An 11,368-nucleotide genomic window follows, 5' to 3' on the forward strand; every position below is an offset into this window, starting at 1 on the left:
TAATGCACTCTGTGAAGCGATAAATGGTTTTGTTTGGTTTATCTAGATGACGTCCTGATCTTCTCCCAGACCTTTGAGGAACATACTTGACATGTACATTAGGTCCTGGACCAGCTCCTCAAAAACAAGCTCTACATCAAGACAGACAAATGTGAATTCCATGTATCCTCGGTTTCCTTCCTGGCCCAGTTTCAGCAACCAGACACAAGTAACGGCCCACCTAACCTTCTTTTTGTTCTGTTTAAGGACTCACTTTACCCATCTGACCTGTGACCCTGGAATTTTTGAGAGTACAACACAAAGTTTGGTTAAAGGGGTCTGTGCCAGCCCCTCTGTGGAGAATTTGAAAAGTTTATACTTTGGGGACCCCTGGTGGTAGTACTATAAATACACTGGATTTGAACACAGCAACAATAAGTTTGTCAGATGAACTGCACCAATTTTCTACAAACAAAACCCACGTCATCAGAATAACATTACGATACACATCTTTGGTTTCTATATAGATTGTATCTACAGAAATAAAGTCAGACCCAAAATGTCTCCTAACAGCTGAAACACAAGGCTATGCAAAGACAATTTTAATTATTTTTCCATTTCTATTGTATTTCTTTCTTTTTTATCAGTCTTTCTACATCAAATCTAAATTGACCTTTGTCATCTAATTGTATCGTGAGAAAAGTTAATCTCGGCTACAGATTCTACAGCAGATCTCCAGCTGCCTGCAGATGCTGTGGTTTTTCACACTTCTCTGCACAAAACACAAAGGAACTTTGAAGAACAGATGATGGGTGGGACTTAGCCGCTGTAAGAGATGAGCTGACTTCAGTGTTGAAGCAGCGGGGAAAGATGAAGGTTCTACTGAGCAGTCTGCTGCTCTCTTCTCTCTGTGCACTCTCATCTTGGAGTAAGTAGAAACATAAAAACTCAACTTAAATGCCACATTTGTTGCCCTGATGTATAACCTTGTTGCAATTTGTGCTCAGAATGTCTGAATTACGAAAGACTTTTAAATCATTGCATTTATTGATGGCGTCAGAGGGCGAATGCCGTCAACCTCCAACGATCAAACAAGTAAAACATGTAGAACGCTTGAATATGATCAGTTTCCTCATTAGATATGTGCTCTAAAGATTTTGAATTTAGAATATTTTATGGTTTGAATCATGCTGATTTCAGTTTTTTGATCTGCTAAACCTGTAAAGACAAACAGAAATTGACAAATGTATACGACTTAAATAACTACATTACATTTACAGTATATCAGTGTCCACATAGTAGAAATGTATTGTGTGTAAATGCAAAAAAGATGCGTGTGTATATTTTCATCTCCTGGTTTAGCATCTGAAATCATGATTCGTGATCATCAACTGATTAGCGATGTCTTATCATAAAAACGTTGAACCGTGTGTCTTTTTGCAGGTGTTTCATTGGGCACATTTGTTGTGATCCAGTCTCCGGATGTTTCTGTCATGGAGGGACAAACAGTAGACATCACCTGCTGCTGGACGGAGAAGTTTGAAAGAGTGCGAGTAAACTGGCTGAAGAATGAAACCGAAATCAAGAATGAAATCTTCCAGAAAAAATCTCAAGGATCTCTGAAAAGTGCCACTAACTGCTCAATTCTGAATTTTCCAAATATAAGAAGAAATGAATCAGGAAGATACATCTGCAGAGTGTTTATGGATATACCATACTATGCGTCCACCAAAGGAAATGGTACATTGATCACAGTTATGGACTTAGAGAGCAGTGATTACGCCGACAAAGGAGGTAGGCAACACAACAAAAGTTGCTTAACACTGTTGCATTAATGGTTTGATGAATAAGTAGGTTTCCAGGAGTTGGGACTTTCAGTGAAGTGTGTTCAGAATGTGATCTGGTCTGATCAGAACCCAAAGACTTGGGGATCCATTCTAATTTACCCACAAATCACATTTTGTGTAGACAGAAAAAAAGCAACTACTTGAATTATCATTGAAATATTTGGGTTAATTTTTTTCCTCACATTTAGGTAAATCTTCAGATTCTGCCAACAGTCAGCTCCCTGTGATAATTGCTGTTGCTGTAGTGGTTCCACTGTTCCTCATCACCATCGCCTGTTTCTGCAACCTGAGAAGGAAACGAGGTACAACATAAACATTATTGCAATTCATTATTCAGAAACTGATTGCTCCAGATGGTTAACTGGTGGGTTCACAAGAAGTACAAAACACAACCCAGGCCATCTGGGTTGAATCAAATTGAGGTGACGAGTATTTTGTTTGCATTGAAAAATGATATTTAAGTGTATAACTCAGAGAGCGTACTATCAAATGTTTCAGAGGGACTATTCTTAAGGGTGTAAACCAAATAAACAACTAAAAAAAACAACAACAAAACAATAAACAAATAGAGCTCAACTCCTCTTCAGGCCAGAAAACATAATTTGTGAAATTTTGGTTGTGTCTAAAAATTTCAGAGAGTTTCTATCGATCGTCAAGATCATGGAGCATATGTAAAATTAGACTATTACAGGTCCATGTAACACCTAGCAGTTCAATTTGTATCTTCAAATTGAATTATACAAAAAATAGGTTTGATGCTTTCATTAGCCTTTAAAAAAAATCTGTATATTATACTAATTAATAATTGTCAGAGAATATTTTTTAAGTGTTTTTGTCATGGTTTGTTGCTTCAGAATTAGATTTTGAAACAAGAATGCATAAAAATGGATAATTATTCTAATTTATTTATTTAAGCACTAAGGGAAGTCTACAGACAGACATGGACCAAATTTGGAGGCAACAAACGAAGCATAAACAATATACACTGTTTATATTTAAACTGTGAGGATTTTTTAAATAACCGGAAAAAAGCTTGTACACCATTTTTCATTTGAGTTTAATCTTGCAAATTCAGGAAAGAACTGTAATTATTGGACCAAATATTCATGTGCGATTCGTGCTATCAATTACTAATTCACTTCACCATTGAAGCATGGCGGGGGGATTATCATAAGCTTCACTCTTTTAAACGCAATGACAAGAAAAAAAAAGAAAGAAGAAAAAAATGATGTTTTTCATCTCTTATTGTTCACTTTTTTTTTTAAATTAATAAATCGAACAATAAATAAATAAATGTCTTTATATGATGTCTTTATTTTCTTTATATATGTAGTTACTGACCAGGAAAAAATGGACAAAAAGTAGCGAACTCACCAGCAAGCCACAGTGTCTTTTGGTAGAAAAAAAGTCTAAAAACATGTTCATAGTGGGGTTTACAGGATATCCACAGAAACCGAAACATAAAGATGTTGCTATTGATTATCAACAATGCAATAAAATAAAATAATAAAATTAATCAAATGTATTTTTTAATGCTCTGAATATCACAAACAAAATTCACGTAATACTTACAGGTCGGCAGTATATTATATATATGTGTAATTTGGGTAAATGGAGCCATTCTAGGACACCGGGCACAAACAATCGTGTTTCAGCTTATTGCGTGTGAGACGGTTTCTCAGAAATTCTGCTGTGTCAAGTTGTGCAATATGTTGTAAAGCAGAAATGGCTCATGTTTCTTTCAAAAGCTCGATGAATACTGGTTGTTGAGAAACAGATTAGAACACTCAGATTTACGCTTAAAAAATACTATTGGTTGCGAAAAAAAAAAAAAACCCTCAAAATAGCCACAATGGAGCAAAGAAGAGAACATTTCGACACTATTATTACAAGATGATAATCATACATAATCATCAGTGTGTTTGGACATCAGATAGTATTATGGTTGTACCATCTAGCTGTAGCCCGCACAGCTACTCTTTATACGAACAGAAAATTAGCAATCACCGGTGTTCTGGCGGTAAAATTAGTGCTACAGCGCTGCAAACGTATCTTTTTATAAACAGAGCAGTTAGTCCCAAGGTATTAAGTTTGAACTGACAAATTCAGTTTTGACCTATAGTGAACTAATAAATGCCAAACCTTGCTGTGCTTTAAAGGCTGCTGATATGAAGTTATTTCTGAAAACTATATTATCCGTGAAACAAGCCATAAGCATATTGCTGATATATTTACTTATATCATTGGTGGCATACAGTATTGCATTTGTAGGGTTTTCTGCTTTTTCACCAGCCTGCGTCGTGAAGAATAAAGTCAAATCTCAACAATGAACTTTAAAATACTATAATAACAAGTGCATCTGGAGCATTGGATTACAGTTCTCTGTACGTTTTATTGGACCCTCGGTTAAGGCTAATCAATGGTTCTCGTATACCTGTGTACAGATTCAGACTTTTAAAGCGGACAGTGGAAGCGCATACGATTTTGTTTGTGCTAAAATTGGCATTTCCCTTCATATCAAGCGCAGAAAAACCCACAGGGCCCCTGAGGACATTTCTGAGAGTAGAGCTGTGACATTTTACAGGACATAGCAGCGAGCTACAGACTTGACTATAGCACAGAGTCAGTGATTTTTCAAGTGGATGACGGAGAATCTTCTCAGTCTCGCCTCATAACAAGCATTTGTTCTGAGCACTGTTTGTTTCATGTGAAGTTGGCAACACGGACCCTCGTAGAGATTTAATTTATTTTATGGGGACCCTTTGCAGACATAAGGATGCGGAAAACATAAATTTGCATTTAATATAAAATAAAGCATTTATCAAAGCAGTTTTAAACTAAGCATAGTTGAGCTAGACTTGGGTAGAAATCATCTTTTAATGATTTCAAAACAAGCTGAAACCCAGACAGGTTTTATGGTTTGGGGCTCTTACTTAAACATGCTATAATCCTCTAATTTATAGTTTTATTCTGTTTTTATTTTTCCCATATATGACTTTCAGCATAAAGAAACTTGGGCTTTTTAACCCTGTGCACAGTGCATTCTGATTGTTCACGGCGGCATTTCACAGATGAGCTGCGTGGACAGCTGCTAGTTAAATCTTAGTTACCTGTACATGTGGCAGACGGTTATCAGAACCCTGCAGAAAGTGTTGACATGCTACAGTTTCTCAGTTTCTATCTGAGCAGTCCATTTCATTTACTGTATGTCAGTTTACTTCATATCTGCAAATCCAATTCTGGGGGGTGTTAATACAGTTGGGGTCACGAATTGAAACATTACAGGACATCATTTTAGTCAGAAATGTAGGGGACCAAGTATTGAACCTGGTGGCACACCACAGACAAGATGCAGAGAACATTGAGGAGTGGCGTTATGTAAACAGGATGTATGTGATACAAGCTAAGACAGTGTGGTGGCAAAAGTGTTTCAGTAGAAACAATGCAATACTTACTTCAGTCCAAACCTGGTGTAACTCTCTGTCTTTGTCTTGTGGCAACCAATGGCCCTGCAGGGTGTATAGATAGATGTTCGAGAATGCAAGAAGGAGTATTAGTAGTAGCAAAAGAATGAATAGAACTAGTGACAGTCTCAGTGGTAGAGACTGTGATGGCCTTCTAAAACCATTTCCTTTTGTACAACAGTCCTATTAATCGTGTGAATATGTGTCTGTATGTGTTCAGTACAAGCACTCAGAGTGATCTATGAGGTTCCCCACATTGACTCTGAGGAGGCAGAGCCGGACAAACACAGCACCAGCTCCTCCAGAGGCTCTTCTCAGTGGGTGAGTAGGCGTCGCATCAAGGGTTCAGTGTTGCGAGGAGGAATCAGATGGAAAGTACAGCTTTTGATGTCATCCTACTACTGTTCAGTGGAGAGAACACACACCTACAGTACTGTAAAATACTAAAGAGCAGTCTTAGATAGCCTTTAACAGAGTATAACACATAGTCGACTGCAATTCACTGTGACTTCCTGTGTTGTGACATTATTAACAAAAATATACCCAACATCCTGTTTCTGACTAATTGCACATATTGCTCATGCCTAACTCTGTTAGATGTTGGGCAGATTAGAAAATGTAATGGGTAGCACAAACCGTGCGACACTGATGCACCTATTTCTTTGTCTTTCAGTGTCAGGTACCTGTGTACGAATCCGTCGAATACTTTCAGCATGTGGAGACCAAAGAAAGTGAATGAGGATCTGCTTCAGCGTTTTCTGCTCTTATGTTTCAGCATGTATATAACGTACATTCATGACAGAATGATGTAAATAGTTTTATATGATTGTAAATACTTTATATTCTTCAATAAACTAAATCATATCCATATTTGTAGAGTGCACTTGTATCAGGGTAAAGTCAGAAATGTACCTGACTCTGTTTTGACTACATCAGAAAGTCAGTGGTCCTCAAGTGAGTGGTATTGATTGTACAGGAAAGGTGCAGGTTTCACAATGACGTTAGAACGCTAAAAGGATGCCGGGTGGAAAGTGTGGTGTTGCCAGGTCGCAGCAATAGGTCAATGACAGGAAGTGAAAAGCGCGCCTGTGGCGGTCGAAGTCTCACTGCGTGTCTCTTCATCACAGAAGACAGACGTTTGATGATAGATCTAAAATCTGAGACTGTTACGGTAAATACATCTTGCAGAGACCACATTTTGCTAACATTATCTTCACGCATCTCAAATTTTCAATGTTAAATGGGCTGATGACACAGTGATGTTGATTTGATCATGAAGGATGAAACAACAATGTGAGGATGACTTCTTTCCTTATGTTAAGTAAGAAGAAGACTAAACAGAAAAACAACAAGTAGCTATTGACGATGACAGAATTCGTCAGTGAACATAAATCTCATGAAATTACAACACACAGGTCGTTTACAGGATTACAACAAATATCCTTCAAGGTACACTGCACTGGTTCTTTGTTATCGTTCAGTGGCGATCACTCCAACTCTCTGCTTTGTTGCTTGGTGTTTCTCACCATCTGAATTCAACAACAACAAACTCAATATGATTGTTAATACGCTGATCAAGATTGCAAGACATGTAAGACACAGCTTTGAGATGGAAAATGATCTGTGATGTATCACTTCCTCTCTTTGCTGAATATGCATTGTTGCCATCAGTGTGGGGGTATAATGTATTGCAACTTGGAAGTCGAACTTTTCACTAAATTGTTCCTTAAAATTTCTCATAAATGATCATATGAAAAGTGCATGCATGATTTTCTGTTTTAATAGACACAGCAGCATATATTTCAATATTTTAAAAAAGTAGGCTTTTTGGATGTGTTTTGATGTAGACAGTGGATCATGTTTGCTGATTGCATTGCATTTCACAATGTTTTCATCATGATGAATTAATGTATGTTCAGGTTGCACAACTCGGGCCTGCCAGGGTGCGCATTTATTTCCTAACAGTGAAGCTAGCTTTCGTTCCTGGTCTACTGTTGTGCAGGTGAATAGACTGTACTGCATTCATTTATGATTATGTGAATGAAGATACAGTTAGATTATTTAAACCAGAACTTGTGAGACTGATTGTGGATTTGGTTTCTGTGGTGCACACAGCCTCAGCTTTAGCAGCAGCTTCTGGTTGACACCCAGCAGGCTTAGAATGATAAAGGTGTGATCCTTCCCACATATACATTTATGACCTAAGTGTCAAAACTACTGTCAGAATTCATGTTTCGTGTTGTTAAACATGACCTGGCTTAGCTGCACTCCCTTTTGTGACATCACGACTAAGGTCTTAAGTGTTATTTTAGTGCAACTATAGAAGCAATATTTGAAAAAAAATCTAGATTCTACTTCATTTTCCTGCACATTGGGTGATATGAGGTGTCACTTCCTCTTTAAATGTCAATCTGTAATTATGATCTTTGTTCCTGTTGTGGTTGAATTTCTCTGATAGTTGCCACAGACAAATATACAATTTCTGACTAAATATAAACTTCACTAACATTTCAAAATATGTGTTAATTTTCAGAAATTTCCAAACCTTGTCGACAAAGCACCATGAGCATAAGGCTAGTGACAACAAAATGCAGTCAAAGTTAGAGGGAAATTTAGAAAGTTTAGAAAAGTACACACATGCAGTTGTATACAGACTCTAAGAGAAATGAATGGCAGTAATGTTCTTCATTCCTCTAAAAATTTGGAGTATAATTAAAATCTGTGTTAAGAGATTTACTTTGCTTTATTAAACAACTCTGTTCAGTCAGGTGCTAACACGTTAGCCAACTGTAGACTAAATACTAGCAGCACTAGCATCCCAAGAGCCTAAAACAGTGACGCTGTAGCTGCTCTAAGCTGATTTGTTAGCTACTATCACATTAGATAGAGGAACTACGTATAAAATATCATTTTTTTGCCACCAAAGGATGTTTGTTTTCATATCAAAATGATTAAAATGTATGTTTTAGGTGAGATTATGTTAGCTAATGCACCTTTTAAAAAGACTCTTTTCTTATTTTCTGTTTCGCTAGCTGGTTAATAACTGCCGTAGTCGCAGCGTAAATATTGGATTTAAACATTAGTCTGGGCAGAACATATATATACGTATATAAACTCAAGTTTACCATGAACTTTACAGATATCCTCACCTCAAACTGACAGTTAATCTTTTTCTATACAGCGATTCAAACATTTACATATATATATATACAGTTATATATAGTTATATACATGCATATCGTCTGGGAAAATGTATCTTTGAAAAAAATGTTAATTGTTCAGAGTTAGGCGATTTAGAAGTATATTTTTCCATTAAAAAAAAGGCCTTCCTGCTTTAAAAGTACTTAGAATCAACTCCACACCTCCTCTAGAATGTATCTGTATAGTCCACTCACTTTACCTTGTTTGCTGCAGCCCAAGCACACCAGCTCACCTACAGCTCTCCTCAAACACTGTTAAACTGTTCCACACAAAGTTGTAATATTAGCAAAAGTAGAGAAAGAAACACCATATGGACTTGTTACAAAGCTTACTTTTCATCGGAGGGGGGTCTTTGACCTCCCGTATGTTAAATAATGCGCATTTGCAATACATGGTGCTAAAACGCACAAAACAAATATGAGTGTTATTTGTTTAGATGTATACAATCATAACAGGAGTGTCAGACTGACTAACGCCTGTTCTATTGCAGAGTAGTTTCTTAATAGGGAGAAACCTGGCTGAGAAAAGCTACAGAGAGCCACTCCCTCAGTCATGGGGACAGGCAAAGCTCTCGGTATGCACCCCTTACCTCTATACAGCTGTATACTCACTGGTATGACCTGCAAATGGTGTTAACCACCATGCACTTGACTATAATTTTCTCACACTTTCACACAGGTCCTACAACTTGCAAAAATGCATCTCTCTGCATACAGTTTACCACATCAGTGCAGCAGGTGGTACTACATGTTGCCTTCGATATGGTGCACATGAAATAAAATCCTAAAACATGACTCAGGTGCTTATATTGACTTTTTTAGGCTATTGAAATTTTATTATTATTATTATTATTATTATTGTTTTTGTTGCTATTGTTGTTGTTGTTGTTGTTTTGAAAATCCTTCCATAATGTTCCATTCAGATTCATACATCCAAATGCAATGTCTAGTAATTTACTGTAGATGCAAAAGGTGGGCCTTCTTATAATGTTTCCAGGAAATCTGCTCAATGAAAGAATTCAATCACGCAGTCACGTACTCAGGTACTTTACTAGTTGCTGACTTGTCATAACTTTCCCCTTGTGGTCAAGTACAGCCCCGTCTAGGAGCACACACAACCATCGAAGACAGTAGATGCAGTGACTGTTTAAATACAATTTGCATTCATTTCCTGAAGACGCACCAAATCACAATCACTACAAGGTTTATACTTCAGCTTGTACAATGAAATGATTAGGATTTATTTTTAAATCAAATGAAACAAATCATAGAATCAGCTGCTTTTGCGGTGAAGCCCTCCCCTTACATCAGTAAAGATATGAATAAAGCTGTATGTGGCCTTTCAGGTGATATGTACTTTGGATGTCGTGCGATTTGAGGATGTGTTGACACACGCCGCTGTCAAACATGAGAGTATTACCTGGCCTTACCTGTCCCAGCCCATTTTGCACATCAGTATAAAAGGAGTCGCCTCTTTCTTCGTTCACCTCTCCTGCTCTTTGGTTTTTCTCTTTTGTCGTGTTGTCCACTTGTCTAGCAGCAACCATGACGTAGTCAGAGACTGCTATGTCCATCCTGATAAAGAGCTTTGACACCTATGCAACTGGTGACGGAGAAAAGGGCACACTATCCAACGCTGAGGCCAAGACTTTGTTGGAAAAGGAGCTGCATGCACTGCTTAAAGTATGTATACCCCAGAGAGGGATAACTCTGCTGGACATGGTAGTGAAATCTGCGGAAATTATATTGAGTCATTGTGGGGGAAAAATCTAACTACCTGAGGAGCTAAAAAACAATGGATTCAATTAAATACTTGATTGAATGTTTGCTATAACAGACCTCTTTCGCTTCATGCTGTGGTTTTGGTGGTTGCTATGTGTTGCATGCCTATAATTGGATCTATGAAACTGTCATTCTGCAGCTTTTGTACGCTTTAAGGTGGATTTTGTACTCATCAGTAATCACTCTCGATGGCATTTCTCTGTCAAAAGATTACTTGAATAAAATGATCTTGATACCGAGTGTTGATCTGACACCATGAAAGCACTGTTGAAAGCAAAACCCTGAGGAGGTGGACAGGCTGCTGAAACGTCTGGATTCCAGCGGAGACTCTGAGGTCGACTTCGCCGAGTTTATGAGACTGGTTTCTGATTTGGCTCGCATCTACCACGACAACTGTCCAGGGAAGTGAGCAGGAGGACCACGCCCTGGAGAGGAACCAAACTAAAGGCAGCAGCAACAACATGAAATCCTGATAGTTGCTGTGCTTTTGTAACATCTGGATAAAGAGATGGATCTACCTGTATGTGGTTATTAAGTGTTAAATATAAAATTGCATACTGTGAGAAGATACTTGCAGATCATGCTACTTTTCTGTATTATGTGTTCTGCTTTGGATGAACACATTTAAACGCCCGTTTGGGATTAGGAAACTCTCTCAAAATTGTGAAATCAGACAGCCATCTAGTAATCAAGCTTAAACCCAAGGCTGGTTTAAGTTCCATAAAATGCAGTTCCTCAAAACCCTTCCCATTAATGACAACACAGCGCATTTACAAAACAAACAGGACAGAGATAAAGAAAAAGGAGTAAAAATGTGCACAATGTGACAGAATTTCATAATTGTAAAAAAAAAATGTTGTACAGTAAGTGCAATGTATAGCAATTACATAAAACAAAGTAGACTGAATAATTTGCATGCTGGAAAAAGTACAAAATGAAGAGTGCAAGATGATGTATAATGGAAAATGTTTTCAAGGGTGGTCAAACAGCCTCGCCTGCATTTGAACAGTCACTACACTTCCTGTCTAACTGGGACGAAGCCGCAATGTCAACAAAAATAGCACATGCAGCATTTGCTCTTTTCTCAGGTGACAAT

The 11,368-nt window shown here is 37.7% G+C and overlaps 2 protein-coding genes across 3 annotated transcripts; both read left to right on the forward strand.

The window, feature by feature from the left end:
- The first annotated feature begins 826 nt into the window (after nt 1–826).
- Nucleotides 827–6,160, forward strand: LOC103366239 (uncharacterized). Of its 2 annotated transcripts, none has more exons than XM_008293906.1 (5): nt 827–907; nt 1,423–1,773; nt 2,015–2,128; nt 5,511–5,611; nt 5,964–6,160. In XM_008293906.1, the coding sequence occupies exons 1-5, from the start codon at nt 850–852 to the stop codon at nt 6,027–6,029; spliced, it is 690 nt and encodes a 229-aa protein (XP_008292128.1). In that variant the 5' UTR covers nt 827–849; the 3' UTR covers nt 6,030–6,160. The 2 variants fall into 2 exon arrangements, with proteins under 2 accessions (XP_008292128.1, XP_008292129.1); XM_008293907.1 differs by having other exon boundaries at nt 1,423–1,770.
- A 3,875-nt stretch (nt 6,161–10,035) lies between these two features.
- Nucleotides 10,036–11,003, forward strand: LOC103366240 (protein S100-P-like). The gene is given in 2 exon segments (XM_008293908.1): nt 10,036–10,173; nt 10,547–11,003. Coding segments are annotated over 2 exon segments (273 nt in total). The 3' UTR covers nt 10,682–11,003.
- Nucleotides 11,004–11,368: the final 365 nt, after the last annotated feature.

The sequence above is a fragment of the Stegastes partitus genome, unplaced genomic scaffold, assembly GCF_000690725.1.
Source record: "Stegastes partitus isolate 25-593 unplaced genomic scaffold, Stegastes_partitus-1.0.2 Scaffold921, whole genome shotgun sequence".
Lineage (NCBI taxonomy): Eukaryota > Metazoa > Chordata > Actinopteri > Pomacentridae > Stegastes > Stegastes partitus.